General features: G+C 35.9%; 2 protein-coding genes across 2 annotated transcripts; one reads left to right on the top strand and one right to left on the bottom strand.

The window, feature by feature from the left end:
* Positions 1 to 3,979: 3,979 nt before the first annotated feature.
* LOC128237187 (60S ribosomal protein L10a-like) lies at positions 3,980 to 9,982 on the top strand. Its single transcript, XM_052952493.1, has 5 exons — positions 3,980 to 4,033; positions 5,956 to 6,120; positions 6,606 to 6,754; positions 9,193 to 9,365; positions 9,742 to 9,982. Exons 1-5 carry the CDS (start codon positions 4,029 to 4,031, stop codon positions 9,910 to 9,912), a joined length of 663 nt encoding a protein of 220 aa, XP_052808453.1. The 5' UTR covers positions 3,980 to 4,028; the 3' UTR covers positions 9,913 to 9,982.
* A 2,864-nt stretch (positions 9,983 to 12,846) lies between these two features.
* On the bottom strand, positions 12,847 to 16,552 carry LOC128238722 (uncharacterized). Its single transcript, XM_052954900.1, has 8 exons — positions 16,298 to 16,552; positions 16,059 to 16,091; positions 15,589 to 15,888; positions 15,215 to 15,328; positions 15,016 to 15,085; positions 13,982 to 14,164; positions 13,553 to 13,714; positions 12,847 to 13,125 (listed from the first exon to the last, which is right to left on the bottom strand). Exons 1-8 carry the CDS (start codon positions 16,347 to 16,349, stop codon positions 12,942 to 12,944), a joined length of 1,098 nt encoding a protein of 365 aa, XP_052810860.1. The 5' UTR covers positions 16,350 to 16,552; the 3' UTR covers positions 12,847 to 12,941.
* Between the last annotated feature and the right edge of the window lie 2,094 nt (positions 16,553 to 18,646).

The raw sequence follows: 18,646 nt of genomic DNA on the forward strand, positions 1-18,646 counted from the left end.
ACTTTTATACGTCCAGGGAAGTGGGGTCCATACAGGAATCACGTGCGCCGTCACGTCCTTCCATCCGTCCGTCAGGTGTTGTTGTGCGGTCCAAAATTTTCTTAATTCATTGTCGGATCTTAAAATTATTTGGAAGAAATGACGACCATCCAGTAGCATATGGAAATGTATCGTGCACAAGACCCTCGACCCTACCTTAAAGGTCAATGTCAAAGCAACCAACTGGACTTATTGTGGTCCGTCCCGCTTTTTGTCTGGTTCATAGCTGTCTCATTCATGGTTTGATTTTAAAGTTATTCAATGGCAGAAGTGACCACCATATCACCATGAGGTGCCTCGCGCAAGACCCGGCCGTGTCCATACCTACAAGGTCAAGGTCACACTAACTTAGTACGTCTTTTTTATATATATAAGGGGTCGGTATGAAATGCATACAACATAGAAATAGAGTAACGCATTCAACATAGGCAAAGATGGGTTTTCAACTTTGTATACAACATACACAAAGAATTAAGGTTGTTAAGAAATGCATACAATATATAGAACAAGAAGAAAAATATTGACATTGAAATGTTTTTGTTCAATCAAAAGATAATTATGTTTATGAGTTCTGTTAAGCGTGAAAATGGTTTGTTCACTTGTTTTTTATTTTTGTTTTTTAAAATAATAAAACATAAATTTTGATTGTTTTTCAAACTATTTGTGTTGTATATGAATAGGGATTTAAAACCTTATTTGAAATAATTAAAATTGGTTTAATAGCTAGAATTAGTTATGAAGAAAACCAAGTATTATTTTTTTAATGAAAATTTGCAATTGTGTAAAGTAAAGACATGGAAAGAACAATTAAGTAGAAGTTTTTACATTCCTACAAGTTGCACATCTATTGAATATAAATGAATTTAAAAAAAAGAAATCATGTCACACTGATTCTAATAACGTGATATCATAAACATGTTATGTAAATATATAGATATAAATAGTAAAGCAAAACATACAAAATAATAACACACATTATTGTAAATACAGTTATGAATTGTACCGAAATGAACAACACAGTATTATGATAAATATAAAAAATGATGCATTACAACATAGACGCATGCGGAATATAAAGAGTTTACAAAGAGTAACTGTACAGTCATTTGTGTACTATTGGATAACTTTTAACTTCAATATTACACAGAAATGCTTCGGTGGTTGATGAAATAGTTGAAAGTGTGTTAACACAATGTTTGTGAAACCAACAGAAGCATTTGCCACATTGGACCACATTATTATAAATAGCATTAGATACTTGTTTTATTATCAAAATATTTACTGCTTCCATATATGTTTCGAAGAAAGCTTTTTATTAAGTAAACCTTCATTTATGTCATTAACTGTCAAATTTGGGCTGCGAAGCCACATATTAGAAATAAGTTCATTATCATTTCTTTTGTTTCCAAGATTTCCCAACCTGTCACATTCTTCTATTTCTGATAATGGGTCTATTTTTGGGATTTTGTGAATTAAATTTTCCGCAAACTGTTATTTCCTTTCTTCCAGTTATGGAGTTCCACCATTTTTTATTTATTGATTTTGGCGTTTATTCAGAGCCTGTCCCAACTAATACCAGTTATAAGAAATTACGCATGTGTATTGGCTGCCATAAGTGTGCCCGAAAACATAATACAATTTGTATTTGTCACCTAACACCTATCTTTATGACATCCCTATAATAAATTATGTGTGGATAAACAACAAACAAACGATTACATATCACCCGCTTTCATGGATGATGGAAATAGTATGTGTCAAAAAATTTAGTCAATAAACTAAATAAAAGGATTATCACAAGACAGCATATGTCAATAAAGATTAAGATCAATATACAGAAGCTGTGTACTATAAACAGATCGGTGGGGGTCACTTAAAGAAGTCCAGTTAAATCTCTGTTATTGGATATACTGATGTGTATTGGCTGCCATAGGCGTGTCCAAAATTACATAATATATATATATATTTTGTCACGTATCTTTATGACATCCCTATTATTAATTATGTGTGTATAAAGAACAAACAAACAACTGCATATGCCCTGCTTTCATTGATAAGAGGTATGATATGTGTCAGAATTTAGGGGAGATAATAATTTTAAAAAAAGTTGATAAACTATGATAAAGGATTGTCATAAGCTATGTTTAAACAACCATATCTGCCAAAGCTGGTACCTGAGTTGTTGCTATTATATGTTATTATACTAACAAATTTAATTACTTTCAAGCTTAGTACGTCTTGCTATATAAACCTTACTGGTAATAGTTCGTGTCCGGTCCATTTCTCGCTCATGGGCAGATTCTTTAATTAATTGGCAGAAATGACCACCATAGTACGAGAACGACGTGTCGCCTTTAAGATCGGTGTTCACACTTTCGAGGTGAAAGTCACAGCAACCATCTGAACTAATTATGTTTTGCTATATAAGCCTTACTGGTGATATTTAGTGTCACATAACAGTCCTCATGTCTACATTTTAGACAATTCTGTGGCACGCTTACGTTCACTGGAACAGGTATACGTTCCACCTGATTGCTTTAGTTGTGATATCTAGAAATTACCGACAAATGGGCGTGTGGTATTAATGACATTCTGTGATTGCTATAGTCCATTCCACTTAATGTTTAGAACATTAATTGATAACTGAAACTTGAGTTATTTGTATGGTCAAAAAGACGTCCATTTGATACTTAATGGCCTACGGCTAACATTGCATAAGGACAAAAGGGTAAGGCACGGGCGGATAGTTGGTGTGATGCCCGACTGATAATGTACAGGACTAAAACTCGTTGCCTATACATGACTGCAGAAGACTTACCGAGGTAAAACACTGATGACAGGATTGGACCTTAGTGAGGTCAGGAATGACATTAAATTAAGAGAGGACATCACTGACACTGCATTAGAACTGGACTGACACCTTATGCGGACAGGACTGGAAGTTATTGAGGGAAGCAATAACATATAACGAGAAAAGGACTGACCACTATCCATTAAAACAGAACTAACGCACAGTTGATATTAAATTTGTTAAGCTCGATTGTGAATAAAGCTGTTATGAATCACTCTCGAGCCTTTTTCCTGGATATAACCTTTAATACTGATGCCATTTGTTAAAGACTAAGAGAAAATACTCCTGGTGGGGGTTAATACCACAACTACTTGGGTCGGAGGATGGCACCTGTGCTTTTCCATAAGTACGAAGGAATGGCACTTAACGCCGGAAGGTATTTTGTAATGGGGAGGCGGGGTGGGTCCGGGAGGGGATGACCCCCTTAATTCCGGTTGCGCGGATTCTTTTTAACTTTTATTTAAGACAAATGTGCCTCTAAATATTTTATTATAAAATCTGTATTTGCTTGGCAGGAGGAACATTTAACATTTAAGAACATTTCAGAGCGAAATGCACCACATCCATCTGTTCTGAGTTTGGTACTAATTTTAAGTAGGTAATTTCTTAGACTCCAATGAAGTGAAACCTCTCTCGACTTAAATTTTCTTTAAACGCATATACAATATTGAAACATAAATTTCGTGACGGAATATAAATAAGAACTATTTACATGCTGCACTTCGCCGAAAATTATTTCGAAACGTGTTGAATATTAAAACATCGGCTTTGTTTGCTTATGAAGACTTTGTGAAAATAAGTTAAATAAAGGGAATATGTTGAAATATTACTTGTTAGTTTTTGCAGGGGATCATATTTTTAAAGTAAAATGACTCCACAGATTACCACAAAGTTATCCTTCGACAACCGTGATATCGTTATATCACCCTTTTTAAACTTCATTGACTTGATAAAACAACAGACGATATAGAAAGAATATATAATTGTTGTATCCGTCGATACGTTTTCTTGCAATACCAGTTGTCGATGAGTTTCTATTTAATTGCCGTATTAAATAAACCGATTTGTCTAAAAGTATTGTGAAATTCAGTTTTTCTTCCCACTGGTACTTCCTTTTCCGCTTTAACTTGCAACGAAGATGAGGTGTGTATTATAGCTAACATCTAATCATAGTAGATCCTTTATATTCTTTGAATTATTTCAGTGTTTTTACTACCATTTTAGTTTAATGATATTTTTAGGTTGTTTTGACGGCTTTTTATTTATTTTACTTTTGCCAAATATTGAAAAAAGACCAGTTTTCTCTCGGGGAGACCAGTTGCCGTCCGTGTCGAGTAATCGTTTGTGTTCTTGTTTATTTACTCATTGTCATTCTGTTCTGTCTGTTATAGGTTATTATTTATTCCCTCTAATAAATGATTTAGTTAAATTCGACCGTGTCGCAAGACGTGTATTCTCCGCTGTGTATTTAGTTCGGCGAAGGAATTGATCGGGTGCCTTCTGCACCGGGCAGGGACTGCCAAATTTTAGAAGTATCCCTGACTGTTAAATTTGTACTATGGCTGACTTGAATTGTTCGAGGTTTGGTCTGTCTGACTCGGTGTTCACGTTTTTATGTATTAATAAATACACACAGTTTAAAAGGAAGAATGTTTTGTTAGAAGAGAAACCTTTTTTCAATATTATTGTCAGTTTTATATAGACTATCCTGAAGTAGTATTGGGTGAGTGTGGATGTCTGAATGTGTACCACACTAGGCAGAAATCATGCAACGTTAACCCCCTTTGCAGTACATTACTTCTAAGTTACCACTGTTCATTGTGCTATGATTTTGGAAGCCTCAACTGTTAATTTTTACCTTTTTTCTTTTTGCATTGTCTACTTTTAAATGACATTTGATTCCAATGTTTCCTAACTAAAATTGTATCTTTTGGAAAATGCAAAGTGATAACTAAGAAATTAGGTTCACTTGGTCAGAGAAATACTCATTGCCACAAAATTGACAATTTTTATAATGTCCATGTTGGACTTTAAATGGCATTGTTTCAATTTTATTTGGACTGACCAATTTTCTTTTGGAGAAGAAAATGCCTGTCATTCTTTGTCTCGTCAGAGGAAACATTATTTAAAAATCCAGGAGTAATAGTTTTTTCCTTTTATATTATTATTAAAAGGTTTGAAAGATTTTAACAATGCGCTTTCAGGGCTTTTTCTATAGTACCCACGGGTCGGACTATCGGACCCATTCTCAAAGCAAAATATAAGATATTTTTCCCAATCTTCAGAAAAAAAATCCCAAATTAAAAAAAAAAAAAAAAAAAAAAATTGTAGAAATTCTTTTTACCTGTACTGTATATGAAATATTATCTGTCATGATTTATTGCAATAAATATTTACACCCCAAGGATTGATATTTCAGCCATTGTTGGTCTTTTAAAGGGAAAATAAACTAATATAAAATCATTTCCTAATTCACAGGAGACTAGACAGCTTTTCCTGTTCACTGTAAAATTTCCCAATTTCCTCATTTTCACGGCGCAAAATTTCCCAAAATGTCTAGGGTCTTTTTCCCAAAATGGGCAGAAAAAGCCCTGGCTTTAAACAAAACGTAAGTGTAAATTGAACACCGTTATCTGGAGCAAATTGTTAGGCTTAAGAATTGGAATGGGATCTATGCCCTAAAAGAGACATTTGTACTGCTTTAAATGGCAACTGTGAAGCGGTCAGTTTCAACACTTCATAGAGTTCATTTTGTCATCTCATTGTTTTTTGTAAGCGTTATTCAAAGCTACTTGTTCGATGAAAGAAAAACCAATCTAAACTGAACATGCATGGATGTGTGTAGGATAATGAGCCTTCCCCTTCAGTCTCAAATCTTATATGCCCTAACCTTATTGTCAGGCCATAGACGTTGCACTTGATTTGAATTTAATATGCTGGGTTAGGGCATAGCTGATGTGCCAATTGTTCGATAATTGTTCGATGTTTCCAACACTTGAACTGCTAAGTTTATGCTTTATTCAGGGCTATGGAATTGAAGATTAAACATCTGTATTTCATTTCAGCAAAATCTCCAGAGACAATCTTCAGGAGGCCATCACGGCCGTCTTTGCCGGCACAAAGAAGGAGGATGGCTCTAAAAGGAGGAAGTTCACAGAGTCCGTGGAGCTGCAGATTGCGTTGAAGAACTACGATCCGCAGAAGGACAAGCGTTTCGCTGGCACAATCAGGTTTGGCTGCAAAGATAGTTTGCTTGAAGCCATAGCAATGACTGCACCATAAATTCTTGACTGGTTTGGCAAAAAAAAGAAACAAGTAAAGTTATGGTGTTGTTCTTGTGTATGGTAGTGAAACCACTACTGTGGTTTTGCGGACCTCTACCCAGGGTCTTTAAATAACTGGGGAGGTGCTGGTTGTCTCAATCACACCGACCATTTAATGAGCAGCCATTCCCTTTACAGAACAGCACTGGAGGTAATCATAATCAATAATGTGCATGCTGTCTACACAATGGTAGATGTTTTGCCATATTGAAACATTTGAGTTATTTTACCAGGAAGCTGAACCAATTTATGCAGTGTGTTCTGTTGTGTAAAATGTATTAAAGCAAAAGTTTGCGTTATTGACAATAAGCTCAGCATTCAGTTTTGACAGCACCCTATTACAACTAGCCATGACTTGGTATGTAAACTCAAATCTGCAAGTACACTGTTAGGTTGCCCCATGTGCCGAAGCCAAAGATGAAGGTGTGTGTTCTTGGCGACCAAGTGCACTGCGACCAGGCGAGGGCCAATGACCTGCCATGCATGAATGCTGACGATTTGAAGAAGCTCAACAAGGACAAGAAGCTTGTCAAGAAGCTTGGTAGGTGATCACGAAATAAAATCACCTGTTTAAGGTGTTTGCTGTTGACTGATTATAATTTAGATTTAATTATACCCCACAAACGAAGGAGTGAGCTTGTCGGTCTGTCGGTTTTCATGGTTTCCGGACGATAACTCGTGAAAAGCTAGACAGATTTGAAAAAAATTTGGTACACAGGTGTAACATCAGAAGATACAGGTCAAGTTCGATATTGGGGCTGGTTGGGCCAAGGTCACAGTTACTAAAAATAGAAAAAACGGTTTCCGGACGATAACTCATGAAAGGCTTGACAGATTTGAAAAAAAATTGGTACACAGGTGTAACATCAGAAGATTCAGGTCAAGTTCGATATTGGGGCTGGTTGGGCCAAGGTCAAGGTCACTGTTACTAAAAATAGAAAAACGGTTTCCGGATGATAACTCATGAAAGGCTTGACAGATTTGAACAATTTTTGGTACACAGGTGTAACATCAGAAGATACAGATCAAGTTCGATATTGGGGCTGGTGGGGTCAAGGTCACTGATACTAAAAATAGAAAAACGGTTTCCGGACAATAACTCATGAAAGGCTTGACAGATTTGAACAAGTTTTGGTACACAGGTGTAACATCAGAAGATACAGGTCAAGTTCGATATTGGGGCTGGTGGGGTCAAGGTCACTGTTACTAAAAATAGAAAAACGGTTTCCAGGCGATAACTCATGAAAGGCTTGACAGATTTGAACAATTTTTGGTACACAGGTGTAACATCAGAAGATACAGATCAAGTTCGATATTGGGGCTGGTGGGGTCAAGGTCACTGTTACTAAAAATAGAAAAACGGTTTCCGGACAATAACTCATGAAAGGCTTGACAGATTTGAACAATTTTTGGTACACAGGTGTAACATCAGAAGATACAGGTCAAGTTCGATATTGGGGCTGGTGGGGTCAAGGTCACTGTTACTAAAAATAGAAAAACGGTTTCCAGGCGATAACTCATGAAAGGCTTGACAGATTTGAACAATTTTTGGTACACAGGTGTAACATCAGAAGATACAGGTCAAGTTCAATATTGGGGCTGGTGGGGCCAAGGTCAAGGTCACTGTAACTAAAAATAGAAAAACAGTTTCCGGACGATAACTCATGAAAGGCTAGACAGATTTGAACACTTTTTGGTACACAGGTGTAACATCAGAAGATACAGTTTGGTACACAGGTGTAACATCAGAAGATATAGGTCAAATTCGATATTGGGGCTGGTGGGGTCAAGGTCACTGTTACTAATAATAGAAAAACGGTTTCCGGACGATAAATCATGAAAGGCTTGACAGATTTGAACAATTTTTGGTACACAGTTGTAACATCAGAAGATGCAGGTCAATTTGATATTGGGGCTGGTGGGGCCAAGGTAAAGGTCACTGTTACTAAAAATAGAAAAACGGTTTCCAGACGATAAATCATGAAAGGCTTGACAGATTTGAACAATTTTTGGTACACAGGTGTAACATCAGAAGATACAGGTCAAGTTTGATATGGGGCTGGTGGGGTCAAGGTCACTGTTACTAAAAATAGAAAAACGGTATACGAATGATAACTCCTGAAAGGCTAGACAGATTTGAACAATTTTTGGTACACAGGTGTAACATCAGAAGATACAGGTCAAGTTCAATATTGGGGCTGGTGGGGTCAAGGTCACTGTTACTAAAAATAGAAAAACGGTTTCTGGACGATAACTCCTGAAAGGCCAGTTTTTCTTGTCAGCAGTGTAACTTCTAAATTACCCAACAGATTTAAATAAAACAATACATGCATGATAAAAAACAATACATGCATGATAAAAGAAGATGCAGTGTGCAGTAACCTTGGAGTTATGGCCTCTTTTCAAAGGAATGGTTTGCCATTCCTGTGTCCAGGCGGCATTTGGGGGTATTCGTCACTCCTGTGACAGCTCTAGTTTGTGTCTGTTCAAAAAGAAAATTTGTATTGGCAGATTGCACACATCTCAGAATGACTGGATCAAAACTGTTGTAGCACAATATTAACATATAGTGACTAAGTAAATAAAACCGGATTAACCGAATATACAATTTTTTGTATTGATCATGGTTTGTGGTTAATTGCAAACATAGCATACAGATTTTGATATTTTTAATACCTTAAAGATGCACTCGTACTCCCAAATAAGATTTACCACAATGAAAACACGATATTTCTACCTTACGACACAATAGAGGATCACAGTAAATCTTTTAGCGGACACTCGTCTCATCATTTAATATTTTTGCGTTTTCAGCTATTAAAAACACAGTTTCAATCTTGATATCAGTACTAATATTTTCCATGAATATATTATTTAGTAAGTAGTTAAAGGTTTGTCACTCATATTTTGTTTGTTATTCAAGTGTAGGTACTGATTTTGAATAGAGTGTCACTTTAAAACCTTTACTTTTCCATTTAGCCAAGAAGTACAGTGCATTCCTGGCCTCCGACACACTTATCAAGCAGATCCCCAAGATCCTGGGTCCTGGTCTTAACAGAGCTGGCAAGTTCCCTGCCCCCATGTCACACCAGGACTCCATCGTAGGCAAGGTTGAGGACACTAAGGCAACCATCAAGTTCCAGTTGAAGAAGGTAACAGGGTGTTGCCAAGTGTTTGATATATTGTATTATATTAAGACTGCATTTGTTCAATATTGTTTGTTTTGTCTTGACATTTGTTATGATTTCCACCATGTATTACATGTAGAATGATTTCATAATTGATCAGAATCTAATCACAGTCTAGGTACAGATAAAGATAAGTATTAACGATATTCTTAAAAAGAATTCTTAAGTTACTACTGGGTTGATGCATATACATTTCGGAGATGATGATCCATCTCCTAGTGTGATATGCATGTTCACAAGATTTTGAACAAAGAGAAATTTGGTGCTTATATGTTAAAAAAGATTGTATCCCCAAGTTCTAGAGCATTTCCCCTAGTAACTACCATTTTCCTTTGGACAGGTTCTGTGTCTGGCTACGTGTGTGGGTCACGTGGGCATGACCGAGGAACAGATCTATCAGAATGTTACCCTGTCCATCAACTTCCTTGTCTCCCTCCTCAAGAAGAACTGGCAGAACGTGCGTGCCCTCTACGTGAAGTCCACCATGGGCAAGGCACAGAGAATCTACTAGGCGGGCTAGACATTGGACCTATTGATATTACTATGTGTTACTTGCTAGTGGAATAAATATTCTCTGGGAATTAGTTGTTACTGTTTTTCGCAAGTCGTACTAGTGTTAGGCCTTTTTGGGGTTATTTGTTCTGCTAAGTGTTCAAGTGTTGTTGAAGTCGAGGTTTAACCATTTTGTCTGTCCTTCGAAAACCGAAAAGCACTCACATGAAACTTGGAACACTGGCAAGGCCACTGCATGTAGCACTCATTTCTGTCAGATGACTAAATAAATTGGTTATCACCAACAATGCTCACTGTGTTGCCAGATTGTATAATACCTTCGATTGGCGCAATGCGCGAGGTTGCATGGTCATAAAGACGTGTGGTTGAAATGGGGTCGAGGTTAAACTCCCGTTTTCTCTATGATGAGACGAGTACAATTCCTGCAGTTATCTTGCGTCTTTATAAAGGTCATATGGAATGTAAAGGTCAAGCACATGCAAAGTGGACAAGATATGCGGACGCTTTATATACTTGGTAACCGGTGTAAAGGTGGATACAAATCTTGGTTTGTTGAAAATGGGCTAACAGATGACCGAGAAGCTAAACGTGTATTTTGAAGTGCAGATTCATGGTTGCCCGCTTTTGTTAAATGGTTCTTGATAACTGCAGCAGCCGATTTTATGACCAAATATTCATGGAAATTGAGTCAGCCTGGTTGCTTTCTTGAAATCTAGGTAGTATTTATGAAGTTGTGTCGCCAAGGCGACATGTAATGGGGTTACTTTTGTCTGCGGTGGCGTCCGTGTCCCCACTTGTCGGGGGCATATCTCGTAAACTATTAGTGGTATCAACTTAAAATTTCATATGTAGATAGATCTCATTGATGGCAAGTGCAGAGCACAAAAACTGCTACTTTTGCTTCCATATTTTTAGAGTTTTTGGCCCTTGTTATTTTTATGCTTAAAGTTTTATCCGGGGCATATCTTGTAGAATATAAGAGTTATCAACTTAAAACTTCATATGTAGATAGATCTCATGGAGGGCAAGTTCATTGCACAATAACAATAATTTTTGCGTTCCTAGTTATAGAGTAAATGCCCAATGTTATTTTCATGCTTTAAGTTTTGCCTGGGGCATATCTTGCAGAATATAATAGGTATCAACTTGAAACTTCATTGCACAAGAACCGTCACTATTGCTTCAATATATACGAGTTATTGCCCTCGTTGGCGTCCGCGTCCAGTTTTCACTCGTCCGGGGCATATCTTGTAAACTATCAGTGATATCAACTTGAAATTTCGTATGTAGATATATCTCATTGAGGGCAAGTGCAGTGCACAAGAACTGTTTCTCTTGCTTCCATATTTTTAGAGTTATTTCCCTTCTATAATTTTCATGCTTTGTCCGGGGCATGTCTTGTAGAATATATAAGTTATCAACTTGAAACTTCATATGTAGATATATCTCATGGGAGGGCAAGTGCAGTGCACAATTACAGTAACTCTTGCTTTCTTTGTTTTAGAGAAATAGATCTTTGTTATTTTCATGCTGAAAGTTTTGTCTGGGGCATATTTTGAAGAATATAAGAGATGTCAACTTAAAACTTCATACATGTAGCTAGATAGATCTCATTTAGGGCAAGTGCAGTGCACAAGAACCGTAACTCTTGCTTCCATATTTAGAGTTATTGCCCTTTGTTAATTTTCGTTGTCAATTTTTGTCCGACTTAACGTTTTTTACTTCAGTTCAAATGCCACCTACACTTAAAATCTAAATGGCAACATCATTTTCTTTAAACGAATAAAATGCCAATCCAACAGCTATATAATGTCGACGGTAGATAATTCGTCAGGCGACACCGCCGACTCGCGGAGTTCTAGTTATTTATTTATGTATGTTTTGTTTTGCAAATAAATGAAACGAACTTCGTCAAGATCTCTTAAAGATGACCCATGCATGATATGCTCAATAATATAATAATTATTTGCATAATTTATAAATAAGATGTATTATAATAGAGCAGTTAACCGTTATATCGTGAGGTAAAACGTACATTCTTTGGACTGATTTGAGTTTTCTATTGATGTCGACCACATCTGTGCTTATTTTCAACAACTTGAAAACATTTGTAATCTCGTCACAAAAAATACTATTTCAAGTTATCCCGTTTTAAAAATGTGATAGAATGCAATTTTTCGAGTTTCTAATGATTGACTTCAACGACTTTTAATGGGACTCGTACCGATTTTGATATGGCACATTGTTGTCAAAATAGATCATCTTCTGTTAAAGATGCACTCTTACTCCCACGTAAGATTTATCACAATTAACAATTTTGTTTCAGTAGTCCAAAAAGAAGAATAAATGTCGAAAACAATGGTACTTATGAAGGATACCGAGTTTAATTTGAAAGATATGTGCTTAAAACACGGTATTTTCACGTTATGACACTATAGTAGATCATAGTAAATCTTTAGCATTCACCAATCATTTAATATTTTGGGGGTTTTCAGCTATTAAATACACGGTTACAATCTTGTTATCAGTAATCAATATTTTCCATAAATGCATTTTGTAAGTTGTTAAAGGTGTATCATTTAATTTAATGTTTGTAATACTTACATGTGTATGTATTGATTTTAATAAGAGAGGCACTTTATACTTTTCATCGGCATCCTAGATGGATGAAATTTGACAATCATTTATGCCCCTAAACATGGAAAAGCTCTGTTCAGTTTCAACCCACTCTCTGAACACTGAAATGAAGTCCTATGAAGTAATGCCAGATACTTTGTGTACATCTTTCTAGCCACTGGCTCATTTTGTATTCCGTATTTGGTAGCTGCAGTAGAAAACGACTTTGGTTCTAATAGTAACTTTTATTACTGCTGACCTGTCTGTTTCATCTCGCAGAGTCAATATTCGATGCAGCATGCTTGATGTTACAAAATTACTTCAACATTTTCAGTTTTTTTTATTTACTCCTCCGCATTTTTATTTACTTCCCTGAGCATTTGTCTCATGTGGAACTTGTTAGTTTCATTATCACGTTATTACAAGGTTATGAGCATGTTGTGTTGATGGGACAAATCCTGTCTGTTCAAGAACAGTGTTCGTATTGTAGAGGGAGTTTTCAGCCTCTTCCCAGTAGGGGTCTTCCTCACACACTGCGTTCCCTACCAAGGCACTATCGTTGTCATTGGTAGTAACCGGTTTGTGTCTTATATTCCTGTAAGGACGAAATATAATGGAAATCTACGTATCTATACCATTCTTAGCAAATATAAATAGTGCAATTTTCTGGAAATTAGAATGAGCTCTTTATCTTAATCTGGGACCGGATATTGTTCCAACTCTAACTCATAATATTTGGTAAAGTCAGAATGGCCCGCCACACTTATAATGTCCAAATTACATTTAGATAACTGTCAGTACATCTGCCTTGTTACTTAAGTTATAAGATCTTAAACTAATATATTATGTACAGGTAAACACTTCAAATAAATGTTGTTTTACAACTAGGGAAAATTCATTGTTTTTTAACCTTTGTCATTTTGCTGCAATAAGCTTAAAACTATTACATGGAAATTAAAATGGACATTATTGAAAACAAATCTTGGCATTTCCTTTCATTATTGTTTTGCAAATACACGCACTTATTCGGTTGTCTTTCCCCATCATTGTTCTTTGTTGGTCCGACCCGGAGGGGCATCGTCTCAATATTGTAGAGGGCATTTTCAGCCTCTTCCCAGTACGGGTCTTCTTCACTCGTTCCACTCCTTCTCTCATCAGTATCGTCATGTTTGTGTTTTTCATTCCTGTATGGACAATATAAATGATTTCCAGGCTTAATATCTTCGGATACAAACCATAGCAACTGTCTCGAAGGACAGCTGTTAACGATCGTTCTGATATCGTTTGAAGTGCAGATCCGTAACATATATGAACCCCAACTTAATAAAAGCAATTTTTAATATTAGCGTTTGTCGTTTTGAATGCAAAACATTAGCTATTCTCAAACAGGAATGGACGCAAACAACAGACCTATGAATGTACTGTCTTTGTTATTCAAAAACCACCCATACCTAATTAATTGTTTCTCCCCATCATTGTTTGAAGTTTCGCCGACCCGGAGATGCACTGTGTCCGTTTCGGAAAGCGCGTTCCCCGCCTCGTCCCAGTAAGGGTCGACTGTTTCGTTGGTATTGCGTGCCTCATTCGTGTTTAAAGTGCGTCCATGCTTTCGGCTAGTAGACTTCTTTCGTTTTCTAAACATTTAAAATACAATTAGATAGCTACACATATTTAACTAAAACGTTATGCACAAATCACGAGTAGCTAGGTGCGTTTGTCCTCGACATTTTCAAAACAATATACAATTTCAATACCTGCAAGTTTTTGCATGGCTGTGATTTTGAATTTGTCACATGTTGTCTACCTATTGAAACAGATGTAGTAGTTAGGTCCCATGTTATAGATGTAAAGTTAAAAATGCTTCTTACGTGTTAACGCGTTTGACAAAAGTCTTGAAAAGTAGTATATTTTGATTGCAATAAAGGTATTTGTTTGTTTGCTGTCGATGCATTTTGTTAAAGCTAGTCGCAGTAAGTTACCGACATAGTCTGATCTTCTATTCTTTATTTTAATACGCTGAAGTCATTTTTATTTCAACATATTTTACCTTCATTATACATTTTTTACTCGTATACATTCCCTTTCTGAAAAACATTCTTTAATATCAATGAAACACGTATGGTTTCTAGTAGACGAGAGTATTAAATACAGTATTTAATATAAGTATTATCAATTACAATTTTGACTTATAACTTGAACAAGAAACGTTTCGTCTTTTAAATTGATGGTAGCCGTTTCCAGTTATTCAATTGAATTATATTTACTATGTTTTCTCTGCTAACTGCATTTTTAATTCTGAGCATCCCCTCAGCCAAATGTAGATGCATTGGGCACTTCGGGTTCATTCAGTTTGTTTTATTGACCTAATGCTTTGTTATTTATCTACTCCACGAACTTCAATTGTCGACCTTCGTTCACCGCGTCGATTCAAAAGACAGTGTATAAAACTAAATTGATGTAATATACAAAAAAGTGCACTACCAACCTGGTTCTAACCAAAACAATGACAACAACAATGATCACCACAACAGCAACACCAACGGCGATGTAGAGCACTTGAAAAGGAAAAAAATAAACCTTTTAAATAAAATAAGATTATCAGGTAGGTTTGATTAATGTAAATTCCAAAATAAAAAAATAAAGCACACTCTAAGAATTTTAACCAAACAAATGCATGTAGGTACCAAAGAAGCAGCAAAAATCATCATTCCTTTCAATAGGGTCTTTGTTCTCACTGACTCCCTCTTGGTTCTCAAAATGTTGTGTGCACTCAACTATAAATTGCGCCCCGTCGAGTCCTGAAAAGCCAGTGATATCATAGCAGTGTTTTAAGAGCGCGAAAAATATAATTCAATAACATTCTTGGTAACACGAAAACACCGAAAGTAAAATGTTTGCTCGTACCTGACTCTTTATTTATGCCAATAGTAAGTAAAAGTAACTGCAAAACCACCAAGTGACAACGTCCCTAGTAAGGACATAACTTATATCCTGTTTCTAAGATCATATATTAAATTTCTTTTGTAGATCCAGAAGGATGAGAAATAAACAAATTTACCTTCGACCCTGAGATAACTATCACTCGAAGCCTCAGTTGTTCTAAATGTCACACTCAAATTATGTGACTTGATTGAAAATCTGAATCTGCCATCATCTTCTCCAATTGGGTCGATGCCATAGAAAAATCCCTGACCACGTGCAATAAGTTTCACCAGCGCATTTGTGTTTTCTTTGCCGCTACGATGTACAGTACATTTGCAATCCCCGGAGACAGAACTAACCGTTGGTGCAAGTTCCCTTGGTGAATTAATAATAGCTTCGTGATTTTTTTGTGATTTCCCTGCGAAACATATTGTTACTGGAAAACAAATACACTAGATACGTTACTAAATTTGTTCCTTAAGTACACAAACTGAAATTATGGTTACATTTGTATCACACTCGTTACTAAGATACAAGTCTATGGTGTTTCTTAAACAAAGTCTAATATCAGTTCAAGTAAAATTGGTTAAAATTACACCAACTTACATGAATTATCCATCGCCACTGCATATTTGATTACTGAAATAGTTGTAAAATAGTTTATACTTGACTACAAACAAGATGAGGTGTATAATAAAATGATAAAAATTACTTTCCTGAAAGGCTCATTCCAAAATTGCTGCCCACATCCAAGAAATAAGTTTAAAAGAACATTTGTCGAAGTCGTCAATGTGAAGCTGATAATACAGGTATACAACTGGTGATAAGCCACCATAATAACTCACCACATACTATGCAGGCTATAAAGATCGCATGTCCCTGAGCTCCTAGTAACATCCTTCAGAATTATATCAGCGCAGTGTCCTCATTTCCAAATCTTAGATATTCTTCGATTTTAAATATTCACTTTGGAGTTTTAACTCAGAACACGAAATACTGTTATGCGATTAAAAGAAGTAAAAGCAGTTTACATTTTATTAAACTTCCTGTTTCTTATCTGTATACATTGACGGTACAAAGTATTGAACACAACCTTGCACTGTAATCAAGTTTCGGTAAACGAAACGCATCGATACGCTGTGTACAAACACTTCTATCTAAATAGTGACGGGAATGAGGAAGATTAAACCAAGTTAATTTTGGAGTGCCTTGTGTTTGTGAAGCAAACATGATCGTGGTTAAAACTAACGCTACCGGGCATGTCCCTGTTGTTTCCATTATGCAGTGACCTCTAGATGTATTCAAGATGCACTCTTACTCCCAAATAAGATTTACCACAATTAATACTATCGTTTTAATATTTCAAAAAGGATTCATAAAAGTCAATGGTTCTTATGAAGGATACCAAGTTAAATTTGAAAGAAACGAGCACAAAACACGGTATTTCTACCTTATGAGACCACAGGAAATCTTTTAGCATTCACCAATCATTTAAAAAAATTGGGCTTTCTGCTAGTAAATACACGGTTACAATCTTGTTATCAGTAATTTATATTTTCCATAAATGCATTATGTAGTAAGTAAAAGGTTTGTCAGTCAAAATTGATGTCTGTTATACATGTTTATGTATTGGCTTGAATAAGAGTGTCACTTTAATAAAACTATTTTGGAGCATGTTTGGCCTGTCGATCTTGTTTGTGCGCTGTATATCTCTCGTTCAGTGTATGTTAGGCATTATACCAGTGTGCCTTTAAACAGGGCATTTGTTCAATGTTTGGCTACTTGGCGTGGCCCTGCCATTTCCATTGTATTTTTTATTTATCTCAAATCGAAATAGAATAGCACTCACTGGTTTCGTTTATCATGCAAAGCCTTATTCCACATTATTTGATAACATGTGTGATAAATGATATAACATTCTAGCTTTATTGATTACCGTATGTCGTTTCCTAAATGATTTGTTTTGTTTGTATGGTAGTCGTTTGGTGTCGATAAAATAGACACATTAGAATAAATATATATGATATGAATGAATAACGCTGTTGAGTTGGACCATGCTAACTGATGTTTGAACTGAATATGTTGTGTCCGAAATGGGTGGTGAATTTGTTCAGGTTTGTTAATATGTTTCGGATCAGTATTGTATTTCAAATTTTGACTGAGATAAAACTGGTTATATGAGTATGCTATCACAACAATTTTTTTCTATGTACTATGCATTGATTGATTTGACCATATCTGTCCCTCTATTCTAGCTAACGTGAATGCGCAAAACTCTTAATAACGTTCTAAATAAAACCAGGAAATTTGGTTTGTGTTCTCGTCAGAGGCTTTCTAAATGTATCAAAATCTGTCAGGCGATCCAAGTTCAGTAGGCGTAAGCGTAAACGCTAAGTGCAATTCTTGCAGACAAATATGTCATATCTGTGAAGTACGTTCACATGTCAATTTTTACCGTTGACGATCCCATGGTTTTCCGCCCAAACTAAGATAGCCAAACAGTTGCGTTTTATGTCACCATTGCAGTTGTACCTGTTGTTCACTGTCGATCATATACTTAGCACACTAACTAGCGAAATCAATCAGTTAAATCTAGCGGGCTTGCGTGTTTTATTTCCAGAAACGTATAAATTCTTCCGCAGGAAATTGTACTTTACGACGGAGTATATAGCCATTTATGAGTGCTTCAAAAGATTAAATCGAATTTCAAACATAAGTGGTGAATGTGTGTTGGCGGACATGTTGAAGATAAAATTGAATATACCACATTTCACATCTTTATTTGTTATCTTATTCTTAATCCATAGAGCAAACTTATGAAACCTATTTTGTCAAAGATATCGCTATTTGCGACTTCCTTTTCACACGTGCTACAGGGCTCAGAAAGGGCCGACGTTAGGTTTCTGTTTCTCGACTCTGCGTCTCTAGGTGTTGTTCACTATAATTGTGGGTCATTTTGTATGTGTTAGTACAGTACAACTGTACAGCAGTACAGTACAACTGTACAGCTTTACATTTCAAGGTATGGATATTTTTATTACTCGGAATCTTTTCCTTTTAGCAATTTCGTTCGACTTAAAATTATGAACAAGTTTTTTTATTTTACTAAAATCTTTGAAATATTTTCGGGGAAAGCTATCTTTGCTTGTGTTCATAAAAACTCACATAATGTCATAATATGTAGAGAAAGAATG

This window comes from Mya arenaria, chromosome 6 (assembly GCF_026914265.1).
Source record: "Mya arenaria isolate MELC-2E11 chromosome 6, ASM2691426v1".
NCBI classification, from domain to species: domain Eukaryota; kingdom Metazoa; phylum Mollusca; class Bivalvia; order Myida; family Myidae; genus Mya; species Mya arenaria.